Source organism: Lissotriton vulgaris, chromosome 1_1, assembly GCF_964263255.1.
Source record: "Lissotriton vulgaris chromosome 1_1, aLisVul1.2, whole genome shotgun sequence".
In the NCBI taxonomy this organism is placed as follows: Eukaryota; Metazoa; Chordata; class Amphibia; order Caudata; family Salamandridae; genus Lissotriton; species Lissotriton vulgaris.
Window position 1 is genome coordinate 1,327,308,440 of NC_141685.1, and position 26,207 is coordinate 1,327,334,646.

General features: G+C 41.2%; 1 protein-coding gene across 2 annotated transcripts in view; it reads right to left on the bottom strand.

Annotated features, from left to right (window-relative positions):
- Positions 1-2,184: 2,184 nt before the first annotated feature.
- LOC147749101 (retinol dehydrogenase 7-like) overlaps positions 2,185-26,207 on the bottom strand; it is a 141,110-nt gene continuing 117,087 nt past the window's right edge. For both annotated transcript variants that reach the window (XM_086966164.1, XM_086966172.1), the window contains exon 5: positions 2,185-3,522. In XM_086966164.1, coding sequence (XP_086822290.1) covers positions 3,329-3,522 — 194 coding nt within the window. In that variant the 3' untranslated portion in view covers positions 2,185-3,328. The remainder of the gene's footprint in view (positions 3,523-26,207) is intronic.

Below are 26,207 nucleotides of genomic sequence, written 5' to 3' on the forward strand. Positions count from 1 at the left end.
CACAGCGCCGGGGGTAAACGCGCACTAATGTTAAATTCAATGCAGCGGAAGCGAGGCTAAGCACTACAATACAATTACAATTGCAAGCAACACAACAATACCAGGTCTCTCCAGGGAGACTAGGGGAGCGACCTCTCAGCAAGCAGCAGTGAGGGGATCACAGCGCTTCCAGGTACGGGAGCGCTGTAAATACTCAGTGGGAGGGCGGCTCAGCTGGGAGGCGGGGCGGGCTCACGAGGACAACAACAAGATACAATAAACAAAATGGCAGCGGAGGGGAGGGCAGAGCACAGCGCTGGGGGTAAACGTGCACTAATGTTAAATTCAATGCAGCGGAAGCGAGGCGAAGCACTACAATACAATTACAATTGCAAGCAACACAACAATACCAGGTCTCTCCAGGGAGACTAGGGGAGCGACCTCTCAGCAAGCAGCAGTGAGGGGATCACAGCGCTTCCAGGTACGGGAGCGCTGTAAATACTCAGTGGGAGGGCGGCTCAGCTGGGAGGCGGGGCGGGCTCACGAGGACAACAACAAGATACAATAAACAAAATGGCAGCGGAGGGGAGGGCAGAGCACAGCGCCGGGGGTAAACGCGCACTAATGTTACATTCAATGCAGCTGAAGCGAGGCGAAGCACTACAATACAATTACAATTGCAAGCAACACAACGATACCAGGTCTCTCCAGGGAGACTAGGGGAGCGACCTCTCAGCAAGCAGCAGTGAGGGGATCACAGCGCTTCCAGGTACGGGAGCGCTGTAAATACTCAGTGGGAGGGCGGCTCAGCTGGGAGGCGGGGCGGGCTCACGAGGACAACAACAAGATACAATAAACAAAATGGCAGCGGAGGGGAGGGCAGAGCACAGCGCCGGGGGTAAACGCGCACTAATGTTAAATTCAATGCAGCGGAAGCGAGGCGAAGCACTACAATACAATTACAATTGCAAGCAACACAACGATACCAGGTCTCTCCAGGGAGACTAGGGGAGCAACCGCCAAAAACCCCTACTGTCGGCTTGATTTAAAATTTGGCGGATATAGCACAGTCAGGGTGGAGGAGGACACTTCCACATCCCCGAGAGACTACGGGCCCGATTCACAGAACTAACTTAAGACAAAATCCTAAACTTACTACCATTTTGGTATTCACAGAAGGGACTTACTCATTTTGGTATTCACAGAAGGCATGTACTCATTTTGGTATTCACAGAAGTTAGGACTCCTAACTTTAGGACTTCTAAATGCCTTCTGTGAATATCGATAGTATTAAAGTTAGGACTTGTCTCAATTTAGGAGTAGTAAAGTTAGGAGTCCTAACTTTAGGACTCCTAAATGCCTTCCGTGAATACTGAAAGTCTTAAAGTTAGGATTTTTCTCAGTTTGGGAGTCCTAAATTTAGGAGTCCATATGGGCTCACACTTTATCCCCCAGGTACGTCTACCAATCCTAACCGTTATGGCTGCAGAAACTAGCAAGAAGTATTCAATATGTTGCCCAGTCTTCCCATACAGAAACCCACTTAAAAGATACACTTAGACCTAAAAGCTACAAATAATATGCTTATCTATACTACTATAATAAAGGAAGAACTTTCAGCCTTTGAGGCGGGTAAACTCGCGAACCACAGCGCCAATCCACACACCTGATACACCGTTGGAATCGTCAGGGTGTGTAGATGGTTATAGGCTATATAAATGTAAAAAAAAAACGTTATTTAAAAAATTTACAGTAAAAAAAAAAGTAGTCCCTCCGAAGTAGCGCCGGCCGCGACGTGCGTGCTCACGTCAGGAGCGCGGGGAGGAGCGGCGTCCAGGAGCGTGATGAGGAGCGGCGGACATGGCGCGGGGGAGAAGCGGTGACGTGAGGAGCAGCGGACAGGCAAGCGGTGGTGCGAGCAGCGGACAGGCTGGAGGAGCGGTGGCTGAGGTAAGGGAGCGGCGGACATGGCGTGGGGGAGGAACGGTGATGTGAGGAGCAGCGGACAGGCCAGCGGCGGTGCGGGCAGTGGACAGGCAGGAGGAGCAGTGGCTGAGGTAGGGGGACCCATGTCGGGGCAGGCGGGGGTGGGGGCAGGCGGGGGACGGGCCGGCGGGGGCCCGGACTGCTGGACAACAATGTCGGGGCGGGCGGGGGTCGGGGAAGCCTGTTGCTCCCGGACAAGGTCGGGACGGGCTGCTAGTACACTATAAATGACAAATCCTTTATTTGTCCTCTAAGACTTAGACCGGTTTCAATTTATTACACTCACTAGTGCACCTTTTAGAACCACTGAACTCAAGCACCAGTTGTTTCTTACAGAGTGTGCAGTCTTACGGGATGCTGTGCTAGAATGACCAATATATAAAATGGTGTGAACACCATTTTATATATTAGAATTTTAGTGTTTTATGATATATATAATCTTTATTTTAACAATGTAATTGAACGCTTCATGAATCCCATTGCGTCATTATCAAGGGGGCCAAACAATGAAGTCTTTGTAGCTATTGTCCTGAACTACGATTTGTAGAACAAAGAAAAGGCTGTCTAACAAAGAGAAGACTGGTAAATCAATGATAGGAATTGTTCATATAAAAGCTAGAACTTATTGATCAAATTGTGGCTGGTTGATGGAAAAGAAAGTGATCCAACATAACCTTAGTTGGTCAAAGGGAGGCTCTTACGGCAGATCAGAGTGGTGACAGATGACTAGCCATTTCTACAAATAAAAAGGTCTAGCTGACCGAAGAGAATATGGTTTGAATAGAAGAGAAAAGTGTTTGGTGAAAGGAAAGACTGTGAAGAGAGGAATGGTTGATGGAGTGAAGACTGGTTACCTAAATAAAGTAGTGGTAAATTAGCCTCTTCTTGGATAAACCTTGGGAATTCAGAATACAGTAAGAAAAAGAGGTTCCCTAACAAGAAGAGTTGTCACAAAAGGAGAAGAGATGTCACCAAAAGTATAGTGCGAGGTCACGAAAAGAGAAAAATTGTCAACTGTACAGAGGTCACTGAAAAAAAAAATTAGAACAAAGTAAAGGAACTTCCTCAGACAAGAGATAGGGCACTAAAGAAGGCCCTGTATCTGGGATCACTTCATTGAAATGTGAGTGAATAATGCAGGCAATGTTCTGTGTGCTATGCAGGTATTCACAGAGGGGACCCTGGGCTGGTAACATCTTTGGGGGAGGTCATACATAATGCAGTGAAACTCGGAAAGTGTACTTGATACACTGACAGCCAACCCCGCAACGGAGTAAGGTCAGCACTAAAGCTGTAATCCAATAAATGAAGATCCTTCTCTGTTCCCTTCACAACCTCATGCTTATTGGTTTGCAAAGTGGTCTTAAAGCTTATTGATCACATAATCTGCCAAGATTGTTGGACAGTAAGAAAGCGGTATGTAGAATAGCTTGGCATCCCAGCCGGCAGCATAGCGGGTTCGCGGGTACACAGAGGTCAACCCATGCTCCATGCTATCTGTGACCGGTGACAGGTTGATCTTCATCGTATCAAGCATTCCGTCTAGACTCTTGAAAACTGTATACATGAAAAAAAGAAACGTGGAACAAGTGAGATTAGAAAAATACTTTTGGTTTACATTTTACAATCCAAGTTTTTCCCTTATAATACATTTCACCTACATTTGTAGACACTGGGAGGCCTCCATCAAAAAAACAGGAAGCAGAGAATAGATTTAAATACATTTGCAGGCAATGGTGGTGTGTTGAAGTTGGGAAGGTTATGCTAGTGCTTGTCTGGAAGAGAGGCTGCACAGGTACGTCCAGCAGTGCGTCTGGTTGAGACTGTGACAGGTTGAACTGAAGCACTTAACCACATATGAAAAGAATGGTGATTCCTCTCCCAGTGTGAATGGTTCACCATGTGTTTAAAATAGTATTCCATAACATTCCTTGGTAGTAGCCGTAGTAGAAGTAGTGATGTACACCCTTGTCAACCAGCAACAAGTTATTCACCCGGTACTACAGTTTCCTCCAGGGATGAGGTCATGGTTAGATCCATGGCATGGAGCGATCAATGAGTAATTTGAGGAAGCGACTATTGACAATTTCAAGGAGCGCCCTTCAGCAAGCTAGAATTCAGGATCAACAAAGTGTACCTGTTATTTGGTGTTATAAACTCAACTATTTCCTTTTAATTTATACACACCATCAGATCACGCTCATTGGGTTAAGGATTAGGTAGAGCATTCTGCCAGCAATATGAATCTGCTTCCCCTATTTCTGACCACGTCCTAATCTATGGAAAACTTGGCTTGTTGTTTACCAAGTCTAACTAGTCAATACTACCAAGAACTTTAAATGTGCTTTCCTCCATGACAGTTTTCTGTAGCATGCCACCGGACTGACCTGGTAATAGATAGTCCTTCATTTTTAGCAGCCTCAATTAAGATTGGTTATTCCTAGTCTGGAACTAACAATATCTGGACAATCATCATCTCTGCTGATGGCCAGGTAGCTTAACAAACCTGGAGGGCTCCCACACCACTGTCTATGCCTTTATCATGAAGTATGTTATGGCCTTTAATGTTTGCCTATTGATTAGGGAAGATGATGGTTGAAGGATAGCAGATAAGTACCCTTGAGGATCCAAGCGCTGTCATGGTGTCAGTGCAAGTGGTTGTACAACATAACAATGCATGTTTTTATCTCACATTCCTTTTCCACAATTTTTTTTACAACACATGTCATTACCATGCACATGCCCTTACCATGAAGGTAGGTACAAATACGGTAACTGAAATGTATGTGTGTGTGTATATTTTTTTTAATACTTGCCGCTCCTCTGTACCGGCAAAGCGCGGCACCCTTAAGGTGGGTGCTCCAATGCGGCAGTGCCCCGCAATGAAAACTGTTGCTCCCAAATTCCTCTTGTTGTAATGAAAGGAAATACAACACTCCCGCTGGGTAGATTACAGCAATCACTTGATTTATTCAAGCAGGTACAACAGACGCGTTTCGAAGCAAGTCCTTCTTCGGTGTCATTACACATTGCATTGCGAGGTGCCATGTTTTATACTCGTAATCAATTTGGGGCAGTGAAACAAAAGAGAGGATGGAGAACAGCACATCGCGGGCACCCTATTTAAATGATATACATTTGTCATGGTTCATCTTTATTACATATGGAAGCCATGAGTTTTCAAAAGGGATAAAAGAAATTAATTAATTTTCTCACGTTATACACAGAAAACACACATCACTTTACAAAATCTCACCGTGGATCGGCGGTTAGCAACCTCGAATTCGGGGTTGCTTGCTCTCTCTCATACGTTTAAAGTTTTACCGCCGTGTATCGCCCCCCACAAAAAAATGCAGATCATACTCAAAAAGAAATATAAATCAATGAAGAACCCTAAAAGTAACATCGTATTTTCTGTGCGTTGATCTCACTCACACCTTCTATACACTTTATCTCATAATTAATGACTAGAACACGCTATGTACACTCTAGGTCCCCAAATGTACTGTTAATTCTTCCCCAGAATTTAACCCATTTGGGGTTTTTGTCTGGAGATCGATTATATACCTTGATTCCAGTCGTCTAAGTTTTAACACTCTATCCCCCCTCTGACACTCACTGGGACACAGTCAATGGCAAAAAACTGTAGTAGAGATCTGTCACTTTTATGTTTAATAGCGAAATGCCGTGCACTGGTTAGTTAAAATATTTTTTCGCTATGACACGCATGTGTTCTAAGATTCTAATCTTTACACTATGTATCGTGCTGCCTACATACCTGAGTCCACAAGGGCATTTCAGGCAGTAGACAGCATGTGTAGTGTGACAGGTCATACATTTGCTGATTATCTTCCCTGTTTTTAATCCTTTCACATCATAAGTCAGTATTTTTTTGCTGAAATCGCATGCCTTGCACTTTCCGCAAAGATAAAATCCTTTCATCCCCTCTAGGCTACCTTTTGTAGATGGAACTGGGTGCAAATGACTGTGGACCAAGCTGTCCTTCAGCGAACGTGCTTTCCTAAATGTGATCATTGGAACAGGTGGGATATCAGTTCCAATAACTGGATGTGTTTTCCACACATGCCAGTTTTTCTTCATCATTTTCCTTAGGCTGGAGGCATCCTCTGAGAAGGTTGTTATCATCCGAAATTGCCTTTCATTGGGCTTATATGTCTACTTTTGTTTTAAAATTTCCTCCCTGGGAACTGTTCTACTCTTCTCAAAGTACTTTTTAAAAAATCAATGTTGTAACCTCTGACTAAAAACCGGCTCAGGCTTTCTTTCGCTGCTTGATCGAAGTCACATTGTTTCGAGCAGTTTCGAGGTTGCTAACCGCCGATCCACGGCGAGATTTTGTAAAGCGATGTTTGTTTTCTGTATATAATGTGAGGGAATTAATTCATTTCTTTTATCCCTTTTGAAAACTCATGGCTTCCATATGTAATAAAGATGAACCATGACAAATGTATATCATTTAAATATGGTGCTCGGGATGTGCTGTTCGCCATCCTCTCTTTTGTTTCACGGCCCCAAATTGATTATGTGTGTAAAACAAGGCGCCTCACAATGCAATGTGTAATGACACCTAAGAAGGACTTGCCCTGAAACTCGTCTGTTGTGCCTGCGTGAATAAATCAAGTGATTGCTGAAATCTACCCCCCGGGAGTGCTGTCTTTCCTTTCATAACAACGAGAGGAATTTGGGAGCGATACGTTTTTTAATACTTAATTGTATTTTTTAATAGAACTTTGGGTGGACCCCCAAACCACCCTTTATAAATTTCCCTTACCACTCTATGACCTTAACCACCTCTAAGCACTAAAAATACCCTTACCACCCTATACCGCTAAGCCCTACAAACTCCCTTACCATCCTATACCCCTACATGCCCCTAAATCCTAAAATACCTTTACCACCCCATGCTTCTACCCATCCCTAAAAATACCCTTACCATCCAATGCCCCTACCCACGCCTGAACCCAAAAAAGACCCTTATCACTCAATTCCCTTACCCACACTAAACCCTAAAAATGCCCTTTCTGCCTCATACCTTTACCCACTCCTAAACCCTAAAATACCCTTACCAACCAATTCCATTACCCACCACTAAACCCTTAAAATAACCTTACCAACCAAAACCCCTAGCCACCCCTAAACACTAAAAATAGCTTAATCACCCAACACCTTACCCACCCCTAAACCCTAAAAATACCCATACCTCTCTTTACCCATATATATATATATATATATATATATATATATATATATATATATATATATATATATATATATATATATATATATATATATATACTATATATATATATATATATATATGGATTTTGAAAATATACATATATATGTGTATGTGTATAAGTGTATAATATATATATATATATATATATATATATATATATATATATATATATATATATATATATATATATATATATATATGTCTCTCACCAAGCACAGCAACCGCTGTACGAATGCACTTCCACTCCAGTCTTTCACAAAATTTTCAACGAGAAAGGCGTGTGTGCTCAAGTTGTTATTTAATTCCTCATTTTGGTTCCAGCATGTAAATACACAGAAAACATGGAACAAAAACCCAACGCGTTTCGGCGATTCAACTCTCGCCTTGCTCACGGGTAACTCGTGTAATTCAATGCCAAGTGACCATAGTCCACGTAAACCTACATTTGTAAAGTATCTGTGCACAATAAACAGTTCTATTATATTCCGAGTGGATATATCTGTGTCCGTGCACATGATTGTTCAAATCATAAGTTAATAAATTTGGGTCATTACCCCCATGCCTGGACCTATTTCTACGCTCATATATATATATATTCACTGAAAAAAACAGGTTTCAGGGACGTTATAGTTAGTTGGACATTTCACTCATACAAAATGATAAAAATTCCCCCGTTATAGTTAGTTCAGCTAACTATAACTTGCGCCCCCGCAATGCACTGCTGATGACGTCACATATTACATCATTGATGACATGGTCAGTGACATCACTTATGACATCAACCATGGGACAATCTGATGCACCTTATCAGATTCTTATATGACACTTGATACACCCACTGTACACCCATCTGAACTAACTATAACGGGGGAATTTCTATTGTTTTGTATGAGTGAAATGTCCAACTAACTATAACGTCCCTGAAACCTATGTGTTTTTCAGTGAATTTCTAAGGTTTTTTAAATGCTAATTCCTAACTATAACGTCTATAAAACTTATGTTTTTTTCAGTGAATTTCGAAGGTTTTTTAAATGTTAATTTCATATTTTAATATTTATAAAACCTATAATTTTTCTAATTCTTTTTACAATATTTTGCAACTCTATTATCCTTTTTTTAACTTTTAAAATTATGTAATATTTTATATTTACCCCCAAAAATATGTAAATAATTTTTTCATTTTTTACTGAAAACTACAGTCCTGTACCGGTAGTCTACCAAGCTCCATCAGCACGTGAATCCTATCCATCATATTAAAATGATGCGCATTTCGTATCCGACGGGTTCGTGGCACCTTGTCCTGCATAACAACATATACGTACGAGGTCGCTCCAGCTGCTAGTTTGCTATGCAACAGGTACGCAGTGCCAAGCCGCGCATTACATCATGTACGTATGGGGTCGCGCCCGCTTCGCGTAACATATGCAACGACTGTACGCTGCCAGGCCCTGTCTTACGTCATAGATATTTGGTGTTGCGCCGGGTACGCCATTCCCTCATTTTTTTTATGTCTCAGAAGTATTTGTAAATAACTTTAAAGTGTATATGAGACCAAGCGATAATCTAAAATATTTTAAATATTTATATATTTCTAACTGTAATAAACTTATATTATAGTAAATATATTTTCTCAAAATCGGTGCAGGTGCAGTCTCCTTGCGTGCTGAAGGCGCGATTGTCATGTGACCTTAAAAAAAAGCATTTCATTAGTTCATAACATTTCCCATTGTAGCAGTTGCAAAACACCACCCATTTTAGTCATTCTCTCTACAGCATTTGATGAGACTTCTGCTTAGAGAGCTTTTTTGAAACTTTTTGCTATGTACACATATCTTAGACTACACACAACATGCAACCACCATCTTCATCAATATTCCTCGTCTGTAATGTAGCCTTCCACCTGTGATACCCATATACTAAAAAGTTACCTAACCAAAGCTTTCCCGACTACCAAAGGTAACATGATTACATACTCTGTCCACAGCACAATGTAATGTAGTACGGCCCAGGGGCAGTATCATGCATAGATAATGAACACACGGACACAGATGGATAGTGGAAGAGGGCATGGGCATGTGCGCTCGACACCTTTTTATTACCAGAGTCACATATCCAGTGACGTCTGTGGTGGATGAGTGTGGAGTGTAAACCAGCCCTCAGGGAATGGTTGCTGCTTTCATCAACTACGACAGTAATCATTGAAACACACACAAACATTCAATGATAAAATAATCAATAGTTTGTGCTGCAGTAAAGTATGGACAGTAGATGTGAAATAATGCAGGAAAATATTCTATTGTGAAAGAATTACAACTTGTGGTATACTGAGACACAATCAATAAATCTGAAATAATACACTAAAAGATTGTATCATAAAGGGTCCATCAGTTCTAGTGCACTCAGATAGCCACATCAAAAGCATTCAGCATGCGCACAGCCAGCAATGATGCATGCTGCGGGCGGGCCGTACTAGGAGTAATATCTGTTGCCATCAATACAGCATCATCTGCAATATCGACTCAATCTGAATTGTGAACCCTGCTTTCTGCATTGTAGGCCAGAGAGAACGGTCAGCAAGGGCCCATAGCTACGTAAGGTGGACTTGAGCTACACAGTTTGTCATATGAGAAGCAACAAAAAGTGTGTGCGGAGCCTGCGATGATGCGTATGCGTGGTTCGGACAGAGCGCACTGCAGCAATGTCTTTTCGTACAGGACTACCTCATCTACAATATCAACTCGATCTGAATTGTGAACACTGCTGTCTGCAGTGCTAATTGAAGGCAGTACTCACACACACATTCATGAATACTTTTTCTCACTTCCTCTTCACAAAATACAACAACATAAATTACAGAAAACTCTGCAATAAATCAATCAAACTAATTTGAATTCCGATTTCTGCTGTCCACAGTGTAGACTATTCAGTGTTCCTTTCCACTTGCAAGATAAATTTGGTCATTGTAGTAAACCTATAAGTCATCTAAAAAAGTGTCTTCATGCAAGTATACTAAAAGGATATTATGTATATTTCAATAGACATTGTAGTTACTTGACTACTGGATTTTGTAATTAAACAATCACCACTCGATCTGAATTGTGAACACTTCTGTCTGCAGTGTAGGCCAGAGAGAGCGTTCAGCAAGGACCCACAGATACGTAACGTGGACTTGAGCTGCCCAGTTTGTAATACACGAAGCAAAAAAAAGCGTGTGCGGAGCCTGTAATGATACATATGCATGGTGCAGACAGAGCGCACTGGAGCAATGTCTTTTCCTACAGGACTGCGTCATCTACAATAGAGACTCGATCTGAATAGTGAGCACTGCTATCTGCAGTGATAATTGAAGGCAGTACTCACACACACATTCAAGAATACTTTTTCTCACTTCCTCTTCACAAAATACAACAACATAAATTACAGAAAACTCTGCAATAAATCAATCAAACTAATGTGAATTCCGATTTCTGCTGTCCACAGTGTAGACTATTCAGTGTTCCTTTCCACTTGCAAGATAAATTTGGTCATTGTAGTAAACGTATAAGTCATCTAAAAAAGTGTCTTCATGCAAGTATACTAAAAGGATATTATGTATATTTCAATAGACATTGTAGTTACTTGACTACTGGATTCTGTAATTAAACAATCACCACTCGATCTGAATTGTGAACACTTCTGTCTGCAGTGTAGGCCAGAGAGAGCGTCAGCAAGGGCCCACAGATACGTAACGTGGACTTGAGCTGCCGAGTTTGTAATACACGAAGCAAAAAAAAGCGTGCGCGGAGCCTGTAATGATACATATGCATGGTGCAGACAGAGCGCACTGGAGCAATGTCTTTTCCTACAGGACTGCGTCATCTACAATAGCGACTCGATCTGAATTGTGAACACTGCTGTCTGCAGTGTTAATTGAAGGCAGTACTCACACAGTCAACCATGAATACTTTTACTCACTTCCTCTTCACAAAATACAACAACATAAATTACAGAAAACTCTGCAATAAATAAATCAAAAAATTCGAATTCCGATTTCTGCTGTCCACAGTGTAGACTATTCAGTGTTCCTTTGGACTTGCGAGATGAATCTGGTCATTTTAGTAAACCTATAAGTTATCTAAAAAAAGTTCTTCAAGCAAGTATACTAAAAGGATATTGTGTATATTTCAATAGACGTTCTAGTTACTTGACTACTGGATTCTGTAATTAAACAATCACCACTGGATCTCAATTATGAACCCTGCTGACCGCAGGTTAGGCCAGAGGCACTATTCATGAAAGCCTCACAGCCACGTACTGTTGAATTTGAAAGCATGGAATTGGTTGCACCAGATTGGAGGGGGTACACAGAAATAATCACAGACTTTAACTTCTGACATCCTCAATCATAGACTCAAGACCCCGTTTCACTGTTCAGACCTGTTGTACCACGGTGTCCTGCACCGACTGATGTCAACCAAGCACAATAATCATGTGCAACAGTTAGCTACGCAGCACAGACTCCGATGCCCCTCACCGGAGGGAGTTCTATGAAAACCAAGCAACAAGTAATATTGGACATCTTCCGTTGTGGAATCAAGACACTGTTCCACTGTTGGGACCTAGAGTTGGTTGCACCTGGTCCAAGGTGGTACAGAGAAATAATCACAGAATTTAACTTCTGAAATCCTCAATCATAAAATCAAGACCATGTTACACTGTTCGGACCTGCTGTACCGCAGTGTACTCTACTGACTGGTGTCAACCAAGCACAGTAATCATGTGCAACAGTTAGCTACGCAAGCACAGACTCTATTGCACCTCAATGGAGGGAGTTCTGTGAAAACCAAGCTGCAGGTAATATCGGGCATCGTCCATTGTGGGATCAAGACACCGTTCCACTGTTGGGACCTAGAGTTGGTTGCACCTGGTCAGAGGTGGTACACAGAAATAATCACAGACTTTAACTTCTGACATCCTCAATCATAGAATCAAGACACCATTTCACTGTTCGGACCTGCTGTACCGCAACGGAAGCACAGAGTGTGATGCACCTTAATGGAGGTAGTTCTGTGAAACGCAAGCAGCAGGTAATATCGAACATCGTCCATTGTGGGATCAGACACCGTTCCACTGTTGGGACCTAGAGTTGGTTGCACCTGGTCGAAGGGAGTACCTTCATCTCCACTCTCAGATACAGTTCTAACATTGTCCATTGTGGGATCAAGACACCGTTCCACTGTTGGTAGCTGTTCAACTACTGTATTAGTAGTATACAGAACACTCCACGATGCTAGGCCTCAGGCTGGGAGCTGTGCGCCTGTGTCGCGGTAGCCAGCGTTGATCTAAGGAGCCTTCCGAGCTTGCACACCTTGGCCCAGGAGCTTCCTCCGGCACGTGGTGGGCCCTCTTTCACATACGGCGGTGTCGAAAGATGAACTGTGGGGCATCTGTGCATCACAGATTCCATGATGGTTTCCGAGTACCAGCACGCTGAGAGCATCATTCACGCAGCCACCTACCCTCAAATAGGCAACCTCGTAGCGGTGTAAGCTGCGCAGACCTGGCAGACACGTTCGCCATTCCGGAAGAGAACAACACCCAGAGAAACGTGGCTTTTATTCATACCCATACGCTAGCCTTGCGTACATCAAGCCAGCCCACCACGCTAAAGTTTTTTTTGGGGGGGGCACATACGCGCTACGTTTCCATAATCTTCTCTACAGCCTGTACTATCATGGTATCGTCCACTATCCACTTCATTCAATACACCATCAGTGTATGTTGACATGTACATGTCTGTGCTCTGCATACACAAGTCTGTCCGGCACATCCCCTCAACACTTTGCATTGTATACTTTTATAATCGAGAATCACTTGCCACCTTCGCACATACTTTGCTCCCATCTCTCCCCGCATTCTGCATTGTGTGGCAAAGGTGCCATGCCATGTTTGGTTTGTGTACATGGCTAGCCACAGTTTCCACAGTACGTAGTGTTGTTGTGTCTGCTAGGTGTATATGTTGTTTGTCATGTTGTATGTGATTATACAAGGCAGCACGTTTATACACGACCAGTGGTTTCTCCCATTTACATATCGCTGTCTTAAAGAGTATACAGAAGTTTTTTCTCACAGGTTAAAACTGCGACCACAATGGCAGTCTTTCATTACTATCCAAGAATGTCCAACTGCACGCCGCTTCTAAGTTTAGAGCCCCCAATCTTGCGTGTTTCTTAACAGCACGCCAAATCCCACAATTAGACCAACATTCACACAGCTTTCTAACAGCAGTTATCTGATTCTCAATGACATTCACTCCTATGGAATGTTATCCTCATCCTCAATCATAGAATCAAGACCCCGTTACACTGTTCGGACCTGCTGTACCGCAGTGTACTCCACTGACTGGTGTCAACCAAGCACAGTAATCATGTGCAACAGTTAGCTACGCAAGCACAGACTCTGTTGCACCTCAATGGAGGGAGTTCTGTGAAAACCAAGCTGCAGGTAATATCGGACATCGTCCATTATGGGATCAAGACACCGTTCCACTGTTGGGACCTAGAGTTGGTTGCACCTGGTCGGAGGTGGTACACTGAAATAATCACAGACTTTAACTTCTGACATCCTCAATCATAGAATCAAGACACCATTTCACTGTTCGGACCTGCTGTACCGCAGTGTAGTCCAGCGACTATAGTCAACTGAGCCCAATAATCCTGACAGCAGTTAGCTACGGAAGCACAGAGTGTGATGCACCTTAATGGAGGTAGTTTTGTGAAAAGCAAGCAGCAGGTAATATCGAACATCGTCCATTGTGGGATCAGACACCGTTCCACTGTTGGGACCTAGAGTTGGTTGCACCTGGTCGAAGGGAGTACCTTCATCTCCACTCTCAGATGCAGTTCTAACATTGTCCATTGTGGGATCAAGACACCGTTCCACTGTTGGTAGCTGTTCAACTACTGTATTTGTAGTATACAGAACACTCCACGATGCTAGACCTCAGGCTGGGAGCTGTGCGCCTGTGTCGCGGTAGCCAGCGTTGATCTCAGGAGCTTTCCGAGCTCGCACACCTTGGCCCAGGAGCTTCCTCCGGCACGTGGTGGGCCCTCTTTCACATACAGCGGTGTCGAAAGATGAACTGTGGGGCATCTGTGCGTCACAGCGTCCATGATGGTTTCCGAGTACCAGCACGCTAAGAGAATCATTCACGCAGCCACCTTCCCTCAAATAGGCAACCTCGTAGCGGTGTAAGCTGCGCAGACCTGGCAGACACGTTCGCCATTCCGGAAGAGAACAACACCCAGAGAAACATGCCTTTTATTCATACCCATACGCTAGCCTTGCGTACGTCAAGCCAGCCCACCACGCTAAAGATTTTTTTGGGGGGGCACGTACGCGCTACGTTTCCATAATCTTCCCTACTGACTGTACTATCATGTTATCGTCCACTATCCACTTCATTCAATACACCATCAGTGTATGTTGACATGTACATGTCTGTGCTCTGCATACACAAGTCTGTCCGGCACATCCCCTCAACACTTTGCATTGTATACTTTTATGATCGAGAATCACTTGCCACCTTCGCACATACTTTGCTCCCATCTCTCCCCGCATTCTGCATTGTGTGGCAGAGGTGCCATGCCATGTTTGGTTTGTGTACATGGCTAGCCACGGTTTCCACAGTACGTAGTGTTGTTGTGTCTGCTAGGTGTACATGTTGTTTATCATGTTGTATGTGATTATACAAGGCAGCACGTTTATACACGAACAGTGTTTTCTCCCATTTACATATCGCTGTCTTAAAGAGTATACAGAAGTTTTTTCTCACAGGTAAAAACTGCGACCACAATGGCAGTCTTTCATTACTATCCAAGAATGTCCAACTGCACACCGCTTTTAAGTTTACAGCCCCCAATCTTGCGTGCTTTCTTAACAGCATGCCAAATCCCACAATTAGACCAACATTCACACAGCTTTCTAATGGCAGTTATCTGCTTCTCAATAACATTCACACCTACGGAATGTGAGCTGGCATACGTATGTCCTTACTGTTTCAAACCGAGTAACTTCCTGTGGCAACCTCAACTTGGCCTTCAATCCCGACTTTGAAAACAGATTTCATTAAACTAACCAAACTGAAAGTGATTTTGTTCAGAACAGAAGTGTCCCTCACGTCTGCAAAAGAAATTTATATTGCAGATAGCACGAACTTCAAGTAAAATACAGTCCCTTTTAAATACAAACCTCCCATTATAGTTTGTGAATTGTTACACAACTTTCAACACATGTCACACTCAAGGTCTGGCACACTTTTTTTAACATGGTCTCCTCCGGCCTTCTCACAGCCATTCAAACTGTTTTTGGTATAATACCAGACTTCATTCATTCGATCATCTCTGGAATAACAGGAACAGTGCCCACAATTCTCGCTCTGTTTGCAGTCATCCTACTACTATTTTTGCTTGTAAAAAATGTCTGCGCTCCCTGTGGTAATAACCATGTCCGACAGAATGCGCCTCTACGCAAAGCTACATCAATACAGTGAAAAAATTGAACTACTTTTCGGCTGCCTGCCTCTATCTATTATCGGAGCCAGCTACAACATGGCATTTATGTGCACATATGCAATCTTTTTATTGCAAAACTTGCCCATTCGACTGGCAAATGGATCTATGCCTTTCCAACATCCCAGCAATCGCTCACGATATCCAGCAGCTAACGCAGTATCTTGAAAACCATAAACTTGATTGTTCGGGCACTGGAGCAATGGAGGATGCCACGCAAAAAGGCATTGTGGCGGAATGGGATTTCTGCGCAGCCGCGAAAGATCTCTTGCAATGTGCGACCTTTGACAACATCGCAGATTGCCTGCCAATTCAAATTGCCACTCCAACATTCGAGGAATATTACTGTCCCTTCGAGGATATGAATTGGATCGCTTCGCTTTTCTCACACGATGGCAACAATGACCTCTTGGAACATTATGCATCTCAAGCCTCTGAAGAACTTCCGGACTGCAATCTCCAAAACTTGTAAGAAACTCATGTTATCCTTGGATTTATTTTTTCCATCTTTTTTTACTTTTCCTTTAATTTTTTAATACACTTCAAATGTACTACTTTTATATAATAACTTTCTAAGTATGCTCACGCATTTGAACTCTGTTTTTATTATTGCCCCTTACGTCTACACTCTAACCAGGGGTCGGTGATGTATGGCCTATGCAAATACGCTATTTACTTGCTAAATTAGCCTAAACCCGACATCCATTTTGAAACCGTCTATTCTTTGTGCATACGTCTCTCTGTCGGCCTGTTATCCACAAAGCCCTTTCACACAAATGTATTCTTCCTCAGCCTGTGCTCACAAGCTGCCGATGAAGATAAAAAAACACGACATGGTTTAGGAACTAGTTGGCACACTGTGGTAATCGTATCCTACCTTTATTTTCATTATACAATTTAGTCATTCATGTGTAATACCTATTGTTCATGTCACATGGAACTGTAACATGTAATGTGGAATTCACTGATGCATGCGCTTCGGCTTGAATACAGCAGAAGCGGTTGGAGTTTGCCTCAGCTCGATGCCTTAGCTCTCTGCACAAGAATGTTTTTTTGAAACAGCGGAAGACAATAATGTATGATTTGACCAGAAGGGTACCAAATGTGCTTCTCAGAAGCGCAATGTTTGTATGCCTCCTCAAAGTTACAATGTGGGTAGAACAATAACCAATTCTGACATGCACCAGATTGAATCTACTGTACAACATATTCCTGACTGCTCTACTGTTGATAATTTTGTGTTACAAAAAAGCAGTACCAGGGTACCTAAAAAGTTTGATGATTACATTTTGGAAAATCTTTTTTTTTTTTGGTTTCTTAAAAGGATACATGTGGTCATTGTATCCTACTGTTATTTTCCTTATAGAATTTAGAGTCATTCAAGTCTAATAGGTATTGTTTATGTAACATGGAACTGTTAAGAGAAATGTGGAATTCACTGATACAGGAACTTACGTTTGAATCAGCAGAACAGCTTGCAGTTTGCCTCTGCTCGATGCCTTAGCTCTTGCACCAGTGGGTCCATTTATGGCACTTAAAGAAACACACTTTTTATATAACTTTCAAACTCCATCGCTTTATTACACACAGCCACTTTCTTAGACACACCTGATTTCTCCATTAGTCTTCTGTGGCATTGCAACATTCTGCATCATATTCTTCACGATTATTTCTTTATTCCTGCTTGCTAAAACACTAAATTCGAGTCTTCAGACTGGTAGAGGTGAGTAGTTCGCTTCCGGCTCCCTGTATGGTATAAATGCATACTAACACTACTTACACAAGTATGCTACAGTGGGCAATATCCTACAGCTCCCACAGCACATCATTTTACAGCAATCAGCTCACGGCTTAGGCTCACGGTTTTATCCCTGAGTCTTCAGACCAGTACCAGTGAGTAGTTTGCTTCCCACTCCAGCTATAGTATAAACGCATACTAACACCACCTGCACAGCTATGCTACAGCGCCCAGTATGCTACAGCGCCCAGAGTACATCAGTTTACAGCACTCAGCTCACGGTTTAGGCACACACTTTCATCCCGGAATGTACCAGCCCCTCACCTCAGCACCATCTCACAGTGGGCAAAACAGCACTTTCACACCAGTAGGGGTAAATACTTTGCTTCCGCCAGTACGCTACAGCGCCCAGAGCACATCAGTTTACAGCACTCATCTCATGGTTTAGACGCAAGCTTTCATCCCCAACTGTACCGACACCTCACCTCAGCACCATCTTACTATCGGCAAAACAGCACTTTCACATCAGTAGGGGTAAATACTTCACTTCACACTCCCTGTACATAGCACACCCTAAACACCCCATAGACATTACAGTGCTCCTACCCTCCTCTTTCCTACTTTTTTTGCCCTTTTTCCCCCTTACTCGTTTCAAGGAAAACACAAAATGGCGGCCAACACTTCCGAGTTGCAACCGTTCGCAGCCAATAAGGAGCAAGCTTGTGCTTGTAACGCCTCAGCCAATCAGATGACAGAATGCCCAAATATCGATATCTGTAAATTTCAATATTTCTCCAAAACTACTGAACGGTTTAACATCAAATAAACAAAAGCGTGCTTTCTAGACCAATACCCTTCACCCTGCAAAATTTGGGGTAATTCCGTTCACCCGTTCGACCTGTAGCCTTGTCTAAAATTTCCTATGGAAATTAACATGGAGAAAACACATTTTGAGACCCCCCTTTTATCTCGGCCCCCCCTTGACAAATCATCCCCAAACGTTTAACATAGGAGCTGATATGAACAAAGAATTAGTCTGGAAAATTTCATGAAGATTCATCAAACGCCGCCAGAGTTATTAGCAAAACAAAAAAATGCTCTTCCTATGGAAACTTGGTCCTAACTATAACCACCTACTGGCGACCGCCAGTAGGTAATATGTGTGTGTGTATATAATATATATATATATATATATATATATGTGTGTGTGTGTATATATAAATGTGTGTGTGTATATATATATTCACTGAAAAAAACATAGATTTCACACCAGTTATAGTTAGCTGGACATTTTACTCCTACAAAACCATTGACATTCCCCCGTTACAGTTAGTTGTACTCACTATAACTCGCACGCCCGCAATCCACTGCTGATGTCACATATTACATCATTCATGACATGGTCAGTGACATCACTAATGACATCACTGATGACATCTCAAATGGCATCACTGATGACATCACTGATGATATCATCCATGTGACAATCAAATACACCTCATCACACACTAGTATAATCTTTCATCACTCACTGTAAAATGAAAAGTGCCATATTTGAACCATTGACACACCAATAGAAATTTCTAACACCCACTCAGTTATTCATAGAACTATACATACATCTAATCACTTACCTATAGATTCAGTGTTATATGCAGTGAATAATCAACAGAACACTATCAAATATACTTATACGCCTATTTCAACATTACACACCAGCACACATTGTATTCACTTATAAAGACATCCTTCTGACTTATGCAAACAATTGATTATACTTACATTTAATCACCTACACACTTATACAAACACCACTTCATCTATTTATATAGATAGTAACTCACACTTTTGCCCAGGTGCATCAAGCTTTTTTGGAGTCGCAAACGGTGCGATTCCTTAAAATCGGCCGTTTGCGACTCCAAAAATGCTTTATGATATGCATCATTAGTTTGTGTACAAATTTGCTAATTTTGCGAATTTCTTAAATGCGATTGCATTTAAGGAATCGCATTTTTGCGATTCCTTAAATGGAATGCATCATTGTTAAAACATTAGCGAATTTTAAAATTGCAAGTGCAAATTACCACGAGTTTGAACCTCGTGGTAATTTGCAAAATTGTTTAAAAAAGGACAAAAATGCATTTTTTAAACTGTTAAGTTACAGACACACATGTCCTTAGGACATGTGTGTATCTAACTTACATGTAAAAGTGCATTTCATGGGTGCAGGGGGGGGTCCTTTGGACCCCCCTCTCCACCCTTGAAATGCTTTGTTGAATTCCGATTTCAAATTGCGAATTCGCAATTTCCATTCATTCCTATGGGCATTTCAGCCCATAGGAATGAATGGGAATTGCGAATTCGCTATTTGAAACTCGCAATTTTATTGCGATTCGGTAAAAATTGCGATTTTTACCGAATCTCAATAAAATTGTGAAATAAATGATGCATTGCCATTTGCGATTCCTTATTTGCGATTCCTTATTTTTCGCAAATAAGGAATCGCAAATGACAACGTTGATGCATCTACCCATTAGTGTGTTATAAAATCTTAACCTCATATACCTACTGAATGAACTATTCACACATTTTTTGGCAATCCCACACCCCCCACCAAACCACATAGACATTCATTTACCCATACAAATACTCAGTTAAGAAACCAATAACAAATATGGTCTTTAACATAGCAATTAAGACAAAGCAATAAAGACTTTCACACAGTTTAGTAACTACACATTATATATATAGTGAGACTCTACAAATTAGTCAAGGAAACAATCAATAACACTGTTACTAAATCCACCATCCACACATTTATATTTATATATCCACTCATTCTTCAATGCAAAGTAGTGTATTTATAATACATATTTAAATATCAAGGCAAACCACATTCATTGGATGATGTAATCAGTGATGTCATCAGTGATGTCATTTGAGATGTCATAAGTGATGTCATCAGTGATGTCACTGACCATGTCATGAATGATGTAATATGTGACATCATCAGCAGTGGATTGCGGGCGCGCAAGTTATAGTGAGTACAACTAACTATAACGGGGGAATTTCAATGGTTTTGTATGAGTAAAATGTCCAGCTAACTATAACTGGTGTGAAACCTATGGTTTTTTCAGTGAATTTCAAAGGTTTTTTAAATGCTAATTCCTAACTATAACGAGTGTGAAACCTATGGGGCCTTATTTACGAGCCCCTTGCGCCTCCGGATGGTCACTTTTTGTAACGTTCCGGTGGCGAAGAACACTGAGTGATATTTATCAGGCAGGGCTAAGACACTTTTTGTGGCGTAATCCTGCCTGATAAATATCAGTCCCTTTAACGCAGTGTCCTGCATTAAAAGGGCGTGCAATGGGAGTTGCTGGGGGCGTTCCCAGCAGCATCCAATGGACTGGAGTAATTTATAGCATCCTCAAAGTCAGTCTTTCAAAAATTCCAAAGTATAGAACATGATAATCCAAATCCAACTGTTTCTCAAGAAAAGTCATAAACCGTGTCCGTGGGTCATATCTGCCCAAACGCCAATATTCCGAACGATTGAAAATGACTTTTCTTGAGAAGCATTTGGATTTGGATTATCATGTCCTATACTTTGGAATTTTTGAAAGACTGACTTTGAGGATGCTATAAATTACTCAAGTCTGCTCAAATTGTGTGGGTAAAATTGATACCTAGTCACTTTGAATAAGAATGTACTTATGACTCGTCTAACATTTGGAAGAAATATCTAGTTATATGACAACAGGATGCCGACATAACTTGATGGAAATAAGAACGCCCTGAAGAAGTTCTGTTGTACAGAACAAAACGCGTCGGCTGGCTGTGGTACATAAACTTAAGGAAAATAAAAGCATTTGAATATACACCACGATTCAGCGCTTCAATAAGGACTCTAAGTGATATGATTTGATTGGACTTGTTGTGCAAGTGGTGCTGTGCCAAACTTTGGAATATTCTCCACTACTCACTCTCTACTACTCCACTACTCTCTAATACTCACTCTCTACTACTCATTCTCTACTACTCTACTACTCTCTCTCTACTGCTCACTCCCTACTACTCACTATCTACTACTCACTCTCTACTCTCTACTACTCACTCTCTACTACTCTCTCCACTACTCACTCTTTACTACTCACTCTCTACTACTCTCTACTACTCACTTTCTACTTCTCACTCTCTACTACTCTCTACTACTCACTCTCTACTACTCTCTACTACTCTCTACTACTCACTCTACTACTCACTCTCTACTACTCACTCTCTACTACTCACTCTCTACTACTCTCTACTACTCAATTTACTACTCACTCTCTACAACTCTCTACTATTCTCTCTCTCTGCTACTCACTCTCTACTACTCACTCTCTACTACTCACTCTCTACTACTCTCTACTACTCACTCTTTACTACTCTCTACTACTCACTCTCTACTGCTCTCTACTGCTCACTCTACTACTTACTCTCTACTACTCTCTACTACTCACTCTCTACTACTCACTCTACTATTCACTCTACTACTCTCTACTACTCACTCTCTGCTACTCTCTCTACTGCTCTCTACTACTCTCGACTACTCACTCTCTACTCTCTACCCCTCTACCTCTCTCTACTTCTCTCTCTACTAGTCTCTACCTCTACCTCTCTACCTCTACCTCTCTAACTCTACACCTCTACCTCTACACCTCTACCTCTCTACCTCTCTCTACACGCACACATATACACATATATATATGCATTTATATATATGTATGTGTATATATATATACATACATATATAAACATATATAATCCGCATATCTATATAAATACAAATATAAATGCATGCATACATATACATATATGCATACATATGCATGTTATTTACATGAAAGTTTGAAAAACACTAATAAAAGCAAAGCTAAAAAGCCACCTCATTACAAACAGAATGGCTTTAACTTAAACGAGGGTGAGATCTATTGCATTTTCAATGCTTGTTTACTTTGGTTACATCAAGAAGGCATTCAGATGTGTCACACATTTGCCATAAATTCTGAATGTTAGCACTCTAGTTGCTCATTAGATCACTGTAGTAAAGCTACCAGGGAAGTCTGCAGCTGGTATTCAAAGTACATGTTTCAGTCTGCATGTCAGAATTTTTTTTATGAAATAGAAGAGGATTTGAGAAGTCAAAATGTGCCCTAATTTTCCTTTCTTCAGCACTAATCATAATTTCTATGGCAACATGAACCCCCTCATTTTGTTCCTTTGCAAATTAAATGTTTTAAGTGTTACCACCTTATTCCAATCAAGATGACTTCTGGTGTGCCATACTTTTGTCATAAGTAAGACTGTTAGTGCTCTAGTTGTTCTTCAGAACACTCTGGGACATTCTGTCATTGGGCTATACTTTGGCTACATCTGGGGGATATTTGTGCTACATTTGGGCTCTTTTGTCTCTGGTGGCCATCTTGGGAGACTGCATGTCAGACTTTTTTAATGAAATAGAAGAGGATTTGAAAAGTCACTCAATATGTGCCCTAATTTTTCTTTCTGCAGCACTAATCATACTTTCTATGGCAAAATATACCCCCTCATTTTGTTCCTTTTTAAATTAAATGTTTTAAGAGTTACCACTTTATTCAAATCAAGATGGCTTCAGGTGTGCCATACCTTTGTAATAAGTAGGACTGTTAGCGCTCTAATTGTTCTTTAGAACACTCTGGGAAGCTGCAGTAGAACAACAAAGGAATCAACTGACAGTCTCTGTCCTTGTTGGATGTACATGTTTTACTGAGAATGTCAGACTTCTTTCTCACATGACTGAGAAAGATAATGTGAATTTACAGAAAATATGCTTTCAGTTTAGCTTATAGATCCCCTTCCAAACCACTGTGGGAAAAGCATGAGATAATAGTTTTCTTTCAAACATGATTCATGATATCCCAGCAGAAGGCTTTTTCACATGGTAAAATCACCTTAGAACACACCACAATTCCTAAAATGAGTATTGTACCATCAACAAATGATTTATAATGTAACTAAAGTCCTAAAACCTTCCATTAACTGCAATGCTTTTTAATGTGGTGCTATCATGTATATTGGTCCCAAGATGGCTGCCAACACTTCTTGGATGAAGTGCTGACAGCCAATCAAATCTCACGATGAGATGTGTGGTTAGGCTCCGCCCGATATATATATTTTTTTTCTTTTGATTTTCTCAGAAACTACTGCAGGGATTTACACCATTTAACCAAAAGCGTGATCTGCGTACCAGACCCTACCATTTTCCCAAATTTGGTGTAATTCTGTTCAGCGGTTTGGGCTGCAGCCGTGTCTAATCGTCCTATGGAAATTAACATGGGGAAAACACTTTTTGGGACCCCCTTTTTTCTCGGCTTCCGCTTGACGAATCTTCCCGAGACTTTCAGGGAAGGAGCGGAGCGGGCCATCTTCTTTAAGAAATTCCCGACGATTCAACAACCGGTGCCAAAGTTATTCCCAATAGAATGTTGCGGATTTCCTATGGAAACTAGGTCCTAACTATAACTACCTACTGGCATCCGCCAGTAGGTAATATATATATATATATATATATATATATTCAATGAAAAAACCATTGGTTTTAGGCCATATATAGTTAGGGATTTGCATTTACAAAACCTTATTTTACTCGCATAAAACCATTGAAATTCCATATATAGTTAGATGCGCTAACTATATATCGCGCACCCGCAATCCACTGCTGATGATGTCACATATTACATCATTCATGACATGGTCAGTGACATCACTGATGACATCACTGATGACAACTCAAATGACATCCCTGATGACAACATCCAGTGACTGTATGTTTCTGTAAAGTTAAAATATGTCTTACATATTGAAGAATGAGTGGATGTATAAATGTCTGGATGAAGGATTTAGTAGGTGCATGACTGATTGTATGATGGAGTGATTAAATGTGTCTCACTGAGTGCATGGGTTAGTGATTAAACTGTATTAATTTGTGCATCATTATATCTGTTGTTCTGTAAACTGCTGCATGTGTTGATCAGTAGCTATATGAGTAACTATATGGGTTATTGATTGGTTGCCCAAGTATTTGTATGGGAGACAGTATGTGTGTGAGTGGCTGGGAGGTGTGTGACTCTGTGCATAGATGTGTGAACAGCTGATTCACTAGATGTATGGGTTCAAAACTGCATGTGGAAACAGCTGTATGGGTGGTTGACTGTGTGCATGAGTGTATTGGTGAGTGATTGGATATCTCAATGCTACATGTCAAAGTAAGTACATATGTAAAACACAGTACATGTGAGAGTTAACATATATAAATAACTGTGCATTAGAGCCAGTGAATGTGTGAGTGGCTGTATGGATCATTGTGAACTTTTATTAGGGATTATATAAGAGAGTAAATATGTGTTAGAATATGTTTCAATAAGTAAGGTGTGTATAACTGTATAGTTGAGAAATTGGAGGTGTGATTGATTCTTTGCATGACTGTCTAGGTGTATGAGTAACTCCATGGATGAGTGACAATCTGTGAGTGTCTGTTTTCACTGAGTGTATCTAAGGATATATCAGAGTCTGTAGAGGTTCATCATATTAACACATGAATGATGTCATCTGTGATGTTGTCAGTGATGTCATTTGAGTTGTCATCAGTGATGTCATCAGTGATGTCATTTGAGATGTCATCAGTGATGTCATTTGAGTTGTCATCAGTGATGTCATCAGTGATGTCACTGACCATGTCATGAATGATGTAATATGTGACATCATCAGCAGTGGATTGCGGGTGCGCGATATATAGTTAGCGCATCTAACTATATATGGAATTTCAATGGTTTTATGCGAGTAAAATAAGGTTTTGTAAATGCAAATCCCTAACTATATATGGCCTAAAACCAATGGTTTTTTCATTGAATTTTCAAGGTTTTGTAAATGCAAATTCCTAACTATATATCGACTATAACCTATGGTTTTTTCTGTGAATTTCAATGGTTTTTTAATAGCAAATATCAAAAGCTGTCAAATGTCAAGTACGTGATAGGTAAAAACGTTTTCGTGTTTATGCACGCTGATGTGCTTTGAACGCTGCCCCCCCCTCCCCTCTTTTCTCTTAGTAGTACTCTCTCTTTGCAGATAGTGAACTGTAGTTAACGCAGACCTTTACCCCCGTTGTAATCCGTCGTACCTGCTTGTCTCTCCATTTGATTGATTGTTATCCAAGCATTTACTGTTTTAGAATTGGTTCTCTTTGGATCATTCTCTATTTACAAACAAGCACAAAGTCGCAATACTCTGTTTAGTCTTTGCAGATAGTGAAAAATCGTGTAAAAAAATAAAAGTAATCGAGCAAAATCAGTAGACCACTAATTCGATCTCTTTTTGACCTCGGTAAAATACAAACATTAGGAACAACCCTTCATGAGATATACGAAAATAGTGAAATGAACTGAGCTCCACACCATGAGGGCTGCAAGACAGCTCGACTCCGCCACCCACCCCGCCCAAAATAACGACAAACCCTATGCAAATATTATAAATATAGACAACACACCAGCAAAGAAACAGGGTAAAACATTTTATTAAATAACTATTTACATAACTATTTTATACTTTTTATTGCCCGATCCGGCTAGCTCAATCGATCGAGCATGAAACTCATGCACTGATAGCAAGCGTT